The 16,055-nt window shown below is 32.8% G+C and overlaps 1 protein-coding gene across 1 annotated transcript; it reads left to right on the top strand.

The window, feature by feature from the left end:
• The first annotated feature begins 6,039 nt into the window (after positions 1-6,039).
• Positions 6,040-15,557, top strand: LOC148602099 (snaclec coagulation factor IX/factor X-binding protein subunit B1-like). The gene is made up of 5 exons (XM_088556138.1): positions 6,040-6,743; positions 7,611-7,717; positions 9,513-9,603; positions 10,604-10,732; positions 15,339-15,557. The coding sequence occupies exons 1-5, from the start codon at positions 6,431-6,433 to the stop codon at positions 15,455-15,457; spliced, it is 759 nt and encodes a 252-aa protein (XP_088412264.1). The 5' UTR covers positions 6,040-6,430; the 3' UTR covers positions 15,458-15,557.
• Positions 15,558-16,055: the final 498 nt, after the last annotated feature.

Raw genomic sequence — 16,055 nt, 5'->3', positions numbered from 1 at the left:
ACCATTTTGAAATCTGAATTTGACTATTTGCACCATCAGAATCGAGAAAAAAGACAAAATTTTCCATAACACTTTGGTTCATTGGGTTATAATTTCATTGAAATGTACTGAAAATGAACCTTTCAAGGGCAGACAACTCTCAAAAACCTAATTTTTCTACCATTCTATTAAAATTTTCTAAGCAAATCAAGTGATGCAGAGATCAAATAATGGACTTTTCAAGTAGTGAAAGCATTATTTAGTAAATTTTATACTGTCAGATCATAATGTTTTTCACGTGTATGTTTACTGAATTTTAGCAGAACATTGTACTTAATCTTTTCACTGGGGTGAATCCCTATAACATTTTGCAAGAACGTCAAACTTGAGTTTTCCTCAATCTTTTTTTTTGTGTGTTTCATATAAATTTAAGATTTATTTTTGTTGCTACACCTGCAAATGCTGTGTGTGTTGTACCTTCTTTTCCTACATAAAACCAGGGATGAATCAAGAAACTAACAGAAAGGGGAAGTTTCAATCCAGATATTTAAAAAGTATTGAGTTCCAGGCTATAGTATACTACATGTAATGGTATCTGAATTTTGCACCAGTCCACGGAATATTCATCCTAGACCCGCCACTGATAATTACATCATAAATGTTCAAGAAGTCTTAAACGAACTATCGCCAAATGTTATGAATATTATGAGTTAGGCACAGTCTACAACCATCGTCCTACAACCGAGCATCGCACATAGATTTTCCTTTTATTGTAAAATCAATGACAAAAGGGACGATAGCTGAAAGAGGCGAGATGGAAAAGGTACACAGTCGTCCATTTTCAAGCATAATTTTTGGAGTTAACATAACTGAACATCAATAGAGACAAAGGTGTATTGAGAAAGTATCTATTTTGTAACAAAGGCTCATCCATAATCTGTGGGGGGAAATAGTTTGTTTGTTTGAAAAAAAAATTCAGGGTACAGGACCTTTTTGTTTTTATAAAAAATCTGTGAAATTAAACTCCTTGAGACACACAATAGCCAAGCGCACACCAAATGCTCATCGAACGCACGATAAATGAACGCCCTTAATCTTGTTCAATGGTCAATAACATAATCGACCCTAGGAATATATATTTGAAGGAAACTTGTGGAACGAAAATATTACCCGGGCATCCAGGTTAATATGAATGGCCTTAGCGTGCGTTTAAACGCATTTTTGTTATTAAATTCCTTTATGATGGAATACATAATTATTCATTTCAATCTGCCTGCTCTTTGAAGATAATCCACATTTAAAATCCAACAGTTTCTTTCGTAATTTAATGTCAATAACAGAGTTATCTCCCTTGATTTTGAATTCTACATACATCACATATAATTGTTATCTCATAAGAACAATGATTATATGAAAAACCCTTATATAAATTTCTGTTTACTATAACACTAAACAAATTATCAAAATTTAAAATATGTAGGCTTTCCAACCATGAATCAAATTTTGCATGATTCTTATCTTGAGTGGTGCTTATGCACAACTATCAGATATATATGCACATGACAAAAATAATGACTAAGTACGCAAAGTCTCATAAACATGAGAGGAGCTAGATTGCATTAGTGCTTGCCTGATAAGTAATAAGTATGAGTTGTTCTGAGGAGTGGTGTTTTATGTTTCTGCTATATTGTTTACACTGTACGAATGGCCGTCCATGTCAAAATAACGTTTTTTACATCTAGATGTAATTTTCTTTCAAGATACTTCTAACAAGTATCTAGGTACTTCTCACAACTATCTAGATACACAAACAAGTATCTAGAGACTTCGCATAACTATCTAGATGCTTCATACAAGTATCAAGATACACAAAAACTCCTCATTAATATCTAGAAACTTCTAACAAGTATCTAGATACTTCGCAAAAGCATCTAGATGCTTTTCATAACTGTATAGATGCTTTTCATAACTATCTAGATACTTATCAAAAGTATCTAGATACTTCTAAAAACATCTAGATGCTTCGCACAACTATCTAGATATTTCCCACAAGCATCTAGATGCTTCTCAAAAGTATCTAAATACTTCGAAAAGTATCTAGATTCTTCGAAAAGCATCTAGATGCTTCTCACAACTATCTAGATACTTCTTACAAGTATCTAGATGCTTCTCAGAACTATCTAGATAATTCTCACACGCATCTAGATACTTTTGCGAAGTATCTAGATATTTTTGAGAAGCATCTAGATGCTTTTGCGAAGTATCTATATACTTATAAGTAGTATCTAGATACTCGTGAGGAGTTAATGTGTATCTAGATACTCGTGAGGAGTTTTTGTGTATCTAGATACTCGTGAGGAGTTAATGTGTATCTAGATACTCATGAGGAGTTTTTGTGTATCTAGATACTCGTGAGGAGTTAATGTGTATCTAGATACTCGTGAGGACTTTTTGTGTACCTTGATACCGGTGAGGAGTTTTTGTGTATCTAGATACTCGTGAGGAGTTAATGTGTATCTAGATACTCCTGAGGAGTTCTTGTGTATCTAGATTTTAAATTTTGATAATTTGTTTAGTGTTATAGTAAACAGAAATTTATATAAGGGTTTTTCATATAATCCTTGTTCTTATGAGATAACAATTCTATGTGATGTATGTAGAATTCAAAATCAAGGGGGATAACTCTGTTATTGAGTATCTAGATACTCGTGAGGAGTTTTTGTGTATCTAGATACTCGTGAGGAGTTAATGTGTATCTAGATACTCGTGAGGAGTTTTTGTGTATCTAGATACTCGTGAGGAGTTTTTGTGTATCTAAATACTCGTGAGGAGTTAATGTGTATCTAGATACGTGTATGAAGATTAAACCTAGATGAAAACAACGCTATTTTGATATGAACGGCCAGTCATGATAGTGTCAATACATACAGTTAGTCCCACGTGTTTTAGGGACTGAAATTAGTTATATATATATCAAAGAGACAAACATCAGGTAGACACGAGGGATTATTCTTACATTGACTGTATTTTAGGTCTGTGCTGTATGTGGAACATTTTTCACAAAGATCTTGATTCGATATGGTTATATCAGTATATCCTTAAATTGCAAGAACACATTCAAGTGATAAAACAGGGACAATATGACCCAAAGTACATGTAGTTGAATCTGTTGCTTATTTATTTATACAGTGGCAGATTGTCAAACAGAATGGGTTAAGTATGGTCAGTTTTGTTATTTGTTCAGGGAAAACAAAGTTAAATGGTAGGAAGCTAAAGTACGTATTATATAGCATTAGCCAGTTATCAAAAGCATGGCATCAATCATTTTTGGAAAAAATGTCTCCATTTCTAATAGGTTTTAGCTGTATGTGTATGAAAGATAACGCAATTTAAAATTAATTGGTTTTTTTTTCTTATGTCTGTATTATTTTAATGTCATAGCTCTAATTCAAATTTATTTTAATACTCATGACATCTTGAAATTATATTAATACAAAAAATGCTTTAAAATGTACATGACTTTTTGTTTGAGCTTCTACTTACTTAGAATAGCAATTGAAATGACATATTTTAACAGTAAAATAAATTACCATTACGGTTTGAAAAAGGATATTAGGAAGCACATTTTATTATTTAGACAGCAGTGATTTACCGAATTTTCCAGTGTAAAAAGTGCCCATTATTCACACTGTGAAATAAAATTAGGTAATTTCTCTCTCGGTCTTTTTCCCGCCAAAACGTCACAACACGAACATCAATCCTCCATTCACAAAATTTAAAATTCATGCAAGGAATGATGGAGGAAATCTATATAATAAATAGGAAAATTAATTGGTTATCGTGAATAACAAAAAAATATGATCGCCCGAGCTTAGAACGTATATTAAGATTTAACTAGAAATCATATTTTTATAATTCACCTATCCTGTTATTACCGTGAAAGTACTTTAACAATTCGCGGATATATCAATCCAAGTTTCGTGGTTTGGGGATAGTACACAAGTTCGTGGATTCTTGAAATCGTGGTTTTGAGGTTTTCAGTACACACATCAATGGGAATCTGCTTTTCGTTGGAAACCAAATTTCGTGGTCTGGCTAACCCACGAAAACCACGAAAATTGGTACCCAACGAACAATAGTACTTTCACAGTATTCAATTTTCATATGGTTTTTATTGTTTATACAGGATATCTATTAATCAATGACATCTTCCTTGGTTGCTGTTGAATCTCAATATGAACAAACCTTCATTATTGAAACTATGAAGAATACATTTGGTATGCAAATTTGTTTGTTGTTTGTTCTTATTTAAGGAGGTAGACCTAGGGTAAGGGAAATAACTCTTGAAATCAGTGATACAATTGTATTATATTCAATTTCACCAAAGCCTCTCAAGCTTTCCTTTGAAACAGAATGAAATCAGTCCATGTTACTTTTATGCTTGCACAAGTATGATGTAAAATGGTGAATAAAAACGCTCCAATGATTTGTAAAAATTATGTGCCTTACCATAAGTCTACCCCTTTAAACAGGCTTCTTTATGTAATTATTTATCTTTACAACTGACATTTCAATTGACAAAATAGACTTATCAACAGTATAACCATCACTTTCGTTCAAAAGACCGGGAGTATAATGATTGGTAGTGTCAAATTGAACTGAGAAATGTCAACTTGAAGGTGAGAAATGTCAAGCAGAAGGTGAGAAATGTCACGTTGGAAGTGAGAAATATCAAATTGAAACTGCAAAATGTCAAATAGGATGTGAAATGTCACCTTTGAATTGAGAAATGTCAGGGTACAACTGCAAAATTTCTCGCATCTATCGGGAAATGTAAAAGAAGTCATGACACTACCAATATTTCGTACATTCGTCATCATAGTACGAGATACATATCCCTGGCTGGAATGGGTATGATAAACGTTAATGGTGCATTTGTTCTTTCTTAATCTGTTTTTATTTTGGAATTAAGATTTTATTTAACTAATAAAAGCCAGTCTATGTAATAATCAGACAGTTGGTGATTTATGGAATCAAACGATCAACCAATTTTAATGTATTAATACTACCATGATCAAGAAATAAATACAAGATTTTTCATATCATTTTTGAATTATAACATCATTGAAATGTACTGCAAACATATTCAGTGATGAAGTGTTAAAATCAATTGCGGCGGGGAATACTTTCATGAGTTAACGATTTTGTCAGATAAGTTGGTTTGAATTTGCAATTTTTTCCTATTTTACGTGCATTGTATAATACATGTGAGATAGATGTTATCTGTAAGAGGACGAGTAATTCATAAAATAGAGAGACCATATCTATAGGAATCTCCCTTATATTTTCACCTAGTTCTTATCATCAGTTAGAGGAAGAGTAATCAAGGGAACCAAGGTTATAGCGGTAATCAAAAGAATGTAATCCAGGGACAAAGACCAGACATGGAAAACAGACAAACACAACAAAGAACATAAAGTAACTAAAATCATACGTACAAAGTAACAAAAGTAAATGAGCAACTCGGACTCCACTAAAACTGGGAGCATGGACCAGGTGCACCGGTAGGGTAAGCGTCCTCTGCTTTTCTAGGAACACCAGCCGAGTTGCTCATAAAAGTCAAGTCCAGGGGAGACAAACGAGGAAAGGAAAACTATAACACGTTGAATAATTTACATCTGCACAATCCTTACATGGACTTTAACTTTCAAAATTAATTAACTGCACAAATAAAATATTTTGTATTTTTATCTATTCATCAAGCCTCAATGGAACTATTATTGTAAAATGAATATTTGACAAAAAGATGTTTTTAATGGATAAGTAAACCTTGTTTTAAACGATCAAAATTATGATGTGTTTATTGTAAATAAAAACTGATAATTGTATTAAATGTTTGCCGTGGGTCTCGTGTCAAATATTTCTAAGAGTTTAAATCGCATTTTCTCCCTTTCTATTCTATATACAATTGTTACATGCTGGTTTTAGAAAATCGTTTAAAATTAATATGATCAAAGTAAAACACTTTTCGTAATACTATTAACAATATGTAACCAACATTAAATGTTTACATTACCATCGGGGAAATACTCATCAAGCCTGTTGAAAATCTAGTATGAAAGATCGATTAATGAGTTTTTTTATATTAATATTTAATATTGTCTGAGCTAAATATCACGATTTAAGTATGTTTTTTTTATATTAATATTTAATATCGTCTGAGCTAAATATCACGATTTAATTATGTTCACTTGTCTTCTGCCCGTTCCGGACAAAATTGAGTTTTGCAATAACAATGTTTTCGTTTATGATTGCTCATTTCATTTCTTGCTCACCGATTTCCTTTGGAATTTAGGATACTCTACATCAGAACTTTTTTTTCTAAAATGTTGAGAAATTTTATTTGCCGCAAATTTTCCCTTGAATTGAAACAATTCGTAATTTTGAGGAAATGAAAAGTTCTGTGCGTACCTTTTTCAAACTGACTTTTATTATGGTTTTTACAATGCCAACAATTATTGCTACGACACGTTTCATTTCGAGCAGACGTGATTCTAAATTTGACAACATATATGAAACAGACAAGGAAATTTTTGTTTCAAAAGAAAAAAGTACATTGTTATGTTTTGTGATGTGTATTAATACTCCACCATGCAAGTCAATTTCTTACAACATTGAGAACAAGGTATGCCAACACTTCTCACGTGTGTTTATTAACCAATATGTGTCTGGAGTGTTCCAAGATGGCTGGCTTCACCACGATTGTAAGTATATTCAAACATTTATTTTCAGTCAATATGACGATTCACCTTTGAACCTATGAATTTGTCTTTATAGGTAAAAATGTCATATCATATGCGAAAAAAATATTCTAACTGGAGAAATAGTTAATTTAAGTAAATTATATGCAGGGCATAAATCAATTATCGACATAAAATATACAATTTCAGGATCATATAGTAGTGTAAAAAAAATTACATATTATTATAGTCAATATCTTTAACATTGCGAAAATTGTCATGAATTGAAGTCAACAGAATTGTCATTCAGAATAAAGATATGACCAGATGGTAAATTTTTCACACACACTTGGTGCTTTGTTATTTGGTAAATTTTATTCAAATGTTCAACAACATATTTTGATGACTGCATTACAAATCAAAAACCAAATCTATAAATGCATGTCAATAGTTTTTGTTTTTTCAAACTTCTTGATGTTTTGTTCTGCTAGAAAAAGCCATATTTTGACAATTAAAAAACAAAATATAATATTTGACTATTTTACGCTGCACAGAAATGCCTTTGTAGACTATTTTGAGTACAGTCAAATGGTTTCCGTGAAAATAAAACAAATGCACATTTTTTGCATCTATAAATTGACCTTTGACCTTTAATTTTCGAAAAATGCACAAATGTCTACGAAAGAGCTTAATCGAAGCAATTTTTAAATACTTACAAATGATACCAAATTCAGCCGTGTTATATTTCGGTTCATTAAATTAGCATGTATTTGGATATCATCAAAGAATATATGAATCATTAACAAATCATAAATTGATCCGTTATAAACCATTACTGAATATAAGAACAAAATTGCGACGAGACCATTAACATAAATTATATCATTTCAGCTTTAGTTTATACCGGTGAAGACAAAAAATGTCTGTCTGGCTGGGTTCATCATGGTACATCTTGCTATTTGTTTAATGAAGACTTGAAATCCTGGCAAGATGCTTTAGTATGTATTTGAAATGTCGAGCGTGTCGTGCTGACCCGATGCCCTACAGTTTTAAAGTAAAACAGTAGAACATCAGGTCCGTGCGCCACAAAACTTCAATTGGAGTTCACATTGATAATGTCTTTTTTTCATTATTTTTTGCGATGTCTTGTTTCTATTATCTTCACATTTTTAATGTGCAATTGTTTGTTTCTTCGGTTCACAGCATTGTGACGTCGTCAATTTCAAGGACTTTGATTGAAGTTGCCATTGATGTTTAGAATAATCTTAAGCTTCAAAATTTTAAGTGCGTTGCCCTGGAGTCAGGTTATATTTTTCTTTAATTGAAGTGTCATTTCAATGAACGAATATACAAGTTAAACACTTGACACCTGTATATCAAAGTCTGGTTTTACATTCACAAAATCATCAAAAACATCCAAAAAGCAGATATTACAAACACAACGGGTACCTCTGACGGAGAAAATGATATCTATGACGGTTTGTTGTGAGAATTTATATTGCTAGTGCTTTTTTTGTAACCTCTTTTTTTTACTGCCATTATCTTTTTTTATATGTCATCAGCCCATGAACTTGGATTATGACGTATTTGAATTGTTAAATTATTGACGCTTTGGAATTTTTAAATTTCTTTTGCACCGGTAGATTAAGCGTCCTCTGCTCTTTTAGAAACACCCGCCGAGTTGCATATAAAAATTCAAGTCTAGACACAAATGGTAACTATGACAGTTTGAACAAATCAGTTTTCATGGTGCAGATGAATACATCGTAGCGATCCACGAGTTCATGATGACAACAATAACACTTCTGTAGTGATGACTTCAATCAACATAGTTTAGCAACATAACCTTGTTCCAGAAGCCTAATTGTAAGAAGTATAGCGCTGTACAGAAAGTCTACATAATTACGGCAAAATCTTGCATAAAGTATAAGTTGTGATATGAAAACTACATACGCAGGTGCTGAAGGGATATTGATACAGATGGAAGGAAAGTTGACAATTCTGAATACAAAGTCATCACGTTTATCGTGGCGTTTGGTCAATAGTTTTCCTTTACAATTGTTCTCTAAGTGTATGTCAAGATACGAAGCTGACTTTACAGTATCTCAAGTTCTTCGGGGTAGATGTGATGTATCAAATCCCCGAAAGTAGGATTGTTTAACAATAATACGTCATCTATATAGCGGAAAATAAGATTAAAGGATTGTTGATTTTCTTAAATTAATTTTTAATTGATATGGTAAACAATAAAAAAAAGTTGAGTTATAAAATTCAACAGGAATTTAAGATACATTTTTATTAGCACGGCCCCTGCTAAGAATCATGCTATATGTGATTTGTGGTTGAAAAGCATACATATTTTTTTCAATATTCTGTTTAAAATTATGTAGTAAACATAATTTAACATGTGGCTTTTCATATAACCTTTGTTCTTATGCGATAAAAAATATATAGAATGTACTTTAGAATTCAAATCTAAGGGAGATAATTATGTAAATGACATTAAAATACAACCGAAAATAATAAATGTTCAATGCTGATTATCTCTTCAGGGCAAATAGATTGAAATGCATAATTATACATTTCATCATAAAGACCTATAAGTAACTTATAACAAAAATAAAGATGTGTAGCCTTTTTGTTATGTATAACTTATTACAGGATTTTCTTAATTCTTACAAAGACTACTACTCAATGATTTGCGAAATAGTCATGGATTCTATGCAATTTTGTTATGTCATCAAAACTATATTATAATTTTTACAGCATAGAAAATGATTTATGTTTATATAGGATGGCTGCAAAGCCCTGTCTTCGTTACTGGTTACTATAGAATCTCATTATGAACAAACGTTTATCGTTGAAAAACTACAGAATGAATTTGGTATGTTAATTGATTCGTACCCAGTATTCTCAGACTTTTATATTTATTTATTTTCCTTTACAGCAACCACATAAGATATTTGGCAAAGGTTATACACTAAAATCAACCAGCCTTAGACACTTTTCCGTCCGAGTCGTCTCACTCGAAGCCAATCAACGGACTGTGGGACGGGCCGCTTAAATTTTAGTTCAACCCGATGCTATATATATTTTGTTTTAGCATAAACTATTTCATTCTCATGGGTAAGAACGACCGATACGAAAACTAAATATTTCTTTTTGAAAGTGATCAGGGGAACCGAGATTCTAGCGGTAATCAAAGGAATGTAATACAGGGACAAAGAACAGATATGGAAAACAGACATACACAACAAAGAACATAAAGTAGCTAAAATCATACATACAAAGTAACAAAAGCAATTGAGCAACTCGGACTCCACTCAAGAAAACACCCATTTACAACAAAACATATCGTACATGGTGACATGATTTGCTCATATTTCAAAAGATTAATCTCTCGCGTACATAGGATGATGCATATCGAAAAATGCTACATTCAGAATAGAAATACTCATAGCAATATAAATTGAAACCTAAATTTAGAAATTAGAAGCTCTACCGATTACGATACAAGGAATGAAGCCATGGAGTTTCAGAGGATTTGGATATTGTAGTTTTTTTTATCTAATCAATGATATAGTTCATTCAAGTCAGAAAAGTTTTACTACAGCGTGCGTGTGTTAATGCAAAAAAAAACTTTTCAAGTGATTTAAATTTGTTTTAAGCTACACTTTTTAGCATTACTATGATTTAAGTGATTCGATTTTATAAGGCTTAAGATAAAAAATACATCATGAACTCTACCTCATATACATTTAGCTGGTACGAAATTACCGAGGAGAACTGTTTAACGGAACGACCTTAGACGCTAACGTTAATAATTTTATATTGACTCCTTTTTAGAAATGACTAAACTCATTTCCTTTTGTACCTTTTAACAGTGCACCCAAGGTTTTGGATCGGTGGTGTTGACCAGTACATAATCGGTGACACCAACTGGTATTGGCTTACGGGACAGTTGCTAAAAAACGGATACACCAACTGGTATTACAGTGAACCTGACAATGTAGGTAAGAAATACTTGATCAGCAGATACAAACTCACACTGACAGGCATCATATTGAACTGAAAACCTAGTTATATGACACATAATACACGGTGGGTAAACTGACGGGATCCATACTGTAATTGAATGACAATTCAAGTGATGCCACAATGATGAATAGAAGGTAAAATAACTTGATTCATACCGAAACTGTCAATGCAGATAGGTAACAGTTAAAAAAGGGAGAGAACCCTGAAACTTTACGGTCTAGATATGTTGTGGGTGATAAACAAAAAGGTACACGGTATTGCATGATACCGAATTCGACCACCAAATTTTGTAACGGATGTTTATTATGCAAGCTCTAAAGCAGCGTCTGGCGTTCGAAATTCACTCAATCTAGACGCTGTTTTCCAGCTATCTAAAAAAATGCAAGAATCTTGTTAAGTCAGAAAAAAAAATGGAACTATTTAATCGACGTTATACGACTATCAAACGATATATCCGCGAATGCTGAAGGCCTGTCTAAGAGAGAAAACGAATGACTGCTGCTTTGAAAAACGTGGTTTATACACAGAGACTCCCTCCCACTATCAAATATGCAGCCCCACTTATATATAATCTTTAAGTCATATACTATACTCGGCGTCACATAAATAACATACTGTTAAAATTTGAATAAAAATATTTTCTACGACTTTATTGACACCTACCGTCGTTTAAATTGTCTTAAATGACTTGCTCATTCGTTTAGCCAAACGGCTTCTCCCTAAACAAGTCGCTTATTAGCTTAAATCATGCGTAACAAATCCTTACGGGAAAATCCCATACTAATATCCGCCATGTTGGTTTCTACGGGACGATTTGTTTACAAACGAAGTTCGTAAGTTCCCGTCGAACTCCGGTGAGAATCGTCTGCTTGATCAACTTCTCGGTATTGTACGTTGTTCGTGTAAAATAAATCCGAGATATCCGAAATAACGCCGAAATGCATTCTGGGTTCTTCGGTTTATGGACAAACCATTTAAACGTAAACAACATCTCCTAGCAACCCGATCACTGTAAACGTGGCCGACTTTTTACAATGTAAATATTGGCACCGAGAATAAAAAACCGAAAACGAAAAAAAAAACCTACAGACAATAAATCAGGAGCATGGGCCACATTTTAAGCCGGGATAAACTCGAGTGCTCCGCATCGTTAAACAGTTATTTTATCTACCTTTAGGAAGACACCGCCAATCTTCTTGAAAAAAATAGTACAATGGTCTAGGGGGTGGTTGTTATTAGATGGATTTCATTAACTACCAATGCTAATCGGAAAGTACAAAATTACACGAAATATATTAATCTTAAAGACGTATGTAGGCAATGAAAAGGATTGTCAGGATTCGATAAATATTTGAATGAAAGAGGAAAACGTGTTAAGGAAATAATGAACCTTGTACTCGAGGTCACATACAGCACATTTTCGATTTGAAGCTCTATTTTTTAAACTGTCGGGACTTACCGCTAGAGTTGTCTCTCTTTTATTTAATCTGAAGATAGTTCGCATATATGCATGACGTGATAGTTCCAACGAGTCGTTTATTGGCTGAAATTGTGCGTAACAAATTCTTACGGGAAAATCCTATACTAATATCCGCCATGTTGGTTTCTACGGGACGATTTGTTTACAAACGAAGTTCGTAAGTTCCCGTCGAACTCCGGTGTCAATCGTCTGCTTGATCAACTTCTCGGTGTTGTACGATGTTAGCGTAGAATAAATCCGAGATATCAGAATTAGCGCCGAAATGCATTCTGGGTTCTTTGGTTTTTGGCAAATCATTTAAACGTAAACAACATCTCCTAGCAACCCGATCACGGTAAACATTTGGACAATGTAAATATTGGGACCGAGAATTAAAATCTCACCGGAATTTAACGATTCAATGTTTATGGAGAAGTCGTTTGGCTAAACTAATGAGCAAGTCATTTAAGACAATTTAAACGACGGTAGGTGTCAATAAAGTAGTAGAAAATATTTTTATTCAAATTTTATCTTATTTATGTGACGCCGAGTATAATTATAGTACTAGTTTCTAATTGACAGGAAGTGCTGAGTCAGTCCTACTTAACAAACCAAGAAAAAACATTGCAATTACTATTTTTGAGTCGCTATTTGAAAGAATTTTAGTAGAAACCAAAGCCAAAACTCAATCTGACGTTAAATTCAAATTTGCTTAAATGTTTCAATGAAGTAGGAAAAGCATATTTAGGAAAAAAGATAAATGTTGGTAGTGATTGTTAGTTGTTTCTTGTTGACCGGAAGTGACAGCATGTGTACCATAAGAAAATTTAACGCTCGTTTAAGTTTAGGAGTTGTAATATGGCATTACGATAATACAGAGATCGCACGATATGCTTTTGATAGATTCTTCGCGACCATTTTTGCAATCAAATAGCCTGTCAATAGGTCGAAAAGTTTTAGCTTTATCATCCCGTTATAATGTTTGTTTTATTACTCTAGTTGCATAGAGCAAAAGCAAGGAGATCATAATTAGTCCAACGAAAACTATACTTCTGTTTCCTGTAACAAGTCAGAAAAAAAGTGGGCGGGTATAGGTCTGGATTTTATTTTATTTAGTGATTATATCCCAAATTTCGTAAAAACCACTTCAAAAACACCTTATTTACCACCCGCAGTTTGTGGAAACCAAAAATTTACTACCATCTGAAAAATGTCGGGTCATTTGGTGGTACCTTTTGTTGTTTGTTAACTTGAAAATAAGTCAGTCGTGGGGTCAAGGCATGAGTCGGTCGGATACAGGAGAAAGGGGTATAATTTTGTTTAGTCTTTGAACGACAAACATTACATTACAGATCTGGGTATAAAGTCTAAACCACAAAAACAGACAAAACAAAATGTACATCATGTATCAATGCAGTGAAATATCATTCGTGGGGTACCAATTTTCGTTGTTTTCATGAGTTTTATAAACCACGGAATATGGTTCCCAAAGAAAAGAAAATTTCCCATTCGTTTATACATGTATAATAAAATTTCCAAATACACGAATTCAGGAATCTACGAATTTATCGTTTCCCCGAAAACCAAGAAAATGTGTACCCAAAAGTACATTTACAGTAATATGAATACTCACTAACACTAAAGAATAATCAACCAAGACCTCAATGAAAACTCGAATCAGGTGCACTGGTAGGGTAAGAGTCCGTTGAATCAGGTGGACTGGTGGGGTAAGAGTCCGATGAATCAGGTGGACTGGTAGGGTAAGAGTCCGTTGTCTGTCGAGGAACACTAATTTCTCATTTGATGATGTGATGTCAGGTCCAGGTGGAAATGAAAAAAAAGGAAATAGCGATAGTGACTTTATCCTTCAGTGTCTCAAAAAGATTAAACGTACCATTTGCAAGCTTCTAGCTCTTGAACTTTTCAAACTTCTCGGCGACTTCCACTACACTAACAGCAAGATCAAAGTTTCCTGATTTGTTGGTTTGCGGATTTTTGCATGTCTACTATTCATATTTTATATAAGAAAATATTCTTTTTATTCTCAAAGATTGCATTAACCTGACATAGTTTAGAATTGGAATTCTACTCAACTGTATATACTTACCCATCATTTTTAAACGCAAATTTTCATTCCAGTTTTTTAGGTGTCCAATAGAGTCAATGTGCAATACATACACAATATTTTTGTGTGTATCTGTAGCCTTCTTTACAGTATGATATAGTTGGGTTAAAATAAAGATGATAACAAGTGACTTAAAAATGACTGTTTAATTAATTACTGAACATTTCGTTTTGTTTTGTGTTTTGTTTTGTTTTGTTTTCAGCTCTTTACGTTTTTTTTTTTGTTATTTTTTGTTTTGTTTTTGTTTTCCACTATGATTTCACTTTAAAATCACTCAGAATTGTTTATAAAACTACAATAATTATGGAGAGCATATTATTCTCTTAAGAATACTCTCTTCTTATGATAAAAGAAGACAACACATTATGTTTTAACTGAATTTTCACTTGTTTTCTAAGGCTTAGCTGACTTTCATGTTTCCATACAAAAACTTGATAGCTTTGATTTTCCCGCCAATTATCTCGCCTTTATTTATCTACTTAATGTTGAGAATAAACAAATCCATCAGCTTTTTTAACTTTAAAAACATTTATAGGAACGAAATGTTATATTAATTAATCAAAGGTATTTTGATTTTTTCATTTCTAGCCAGTGTTAACTTGTTTCCCAAACAACCAAAACACATTTTATTGAAGCGATGAAATTTATGCAGCTATTTTAGTTTGATCTTCTCACTGACTTTGCTTTATCGAGTTGTTGAATAAACAAAACTAGAAACTGGTATTGTTTGTAACTTTAATTTAAAAAGTACATGTTACAAATGTGCACTTTCATTTTTTTTGTAGTCGGTGGCAGTAAAAATAATAATTGGAAAACTGAAATCCCAATTTTATTTTTCCCTCCTAGCCAGAAAAATTGACCCGGCTGATCCGCAAAACAACGAATTAAAAAAACTGTGGCATTATCCGTGGTACATGAAAAAGGGTAAAATCACATATAAGACTTTGACAGATAAATGGCATAACGTGAAATGAAATTAAATACTTAACTATTGCAGGTATGCAACACTGCTTATCACTAAGAAAAGAGTTGGGCTACAAGTGGTCCAATGACTACTGCCACGAAACTATATACTTCGGATACATCTGTGAATCAACATTGTTTGTTTATGGATAAAAACTTATACCTTATCATTGATATGTTTGTATTCAGCTCATTTAAGCATCAAAGTAACTTGGATTGATTTCATTCTGTTTCAAATAAAAGCTTGACAGGCTATGGTGTTATTGAATATGATACAAAAATATCACTGATTTCAACAGTTATGTCCCCTACCCTAGGTCTTCCTCTTTAATTACCTCAAAAAAAGAGAAACAGCAAATGGTATATTTGTCGCATTTCTAATTTTGCATTTATCATGAAATTGTGTTATATCCCATTTGAATTACATACATTTGTCTTTTTTACAGTTTTCATGAAAATACCTATCGCAAACGTAAGCTAATGGCAAACTATTTGCGACCAGTCTCCAAGGACTGTTTTGCCATTCAATGCAAGCTTCTAACCATTTCCATCTTCATATTCAACTGAAGTAGTGCCAATTGTGTGGTTAAAATCCTGTTGCAGATTTGTGGTAATTTTGTGACGGTAAATTGATTTTTGGTAATAAACCAAAAGAATAAGGAACAGATATGGAGAAATTCAACACATGCACCATCGTAAAACATTTACAAAATAGAAAAGACTTACAAAGACCAGCTAAAATTCTTCAACA

This window comes from Perna viridis, chromosome 12 (genome assembly GCF_037379345.1).
Source record: "Perna viridis isolate PV_CMFRI_1.1 ecotype Kerala chromosome 12, ASM3737934v1, whole genome shotgun sequence".
Taxonomy (NCBI): Eukaryota; Metazoa; Mollusca; class Bivalvia; order Mytilida; family Mytilidae; genus Perna; species Perna viridis.
This window is presented reverse-complemented; position numbering and strand designations above follow the sequence as displayed.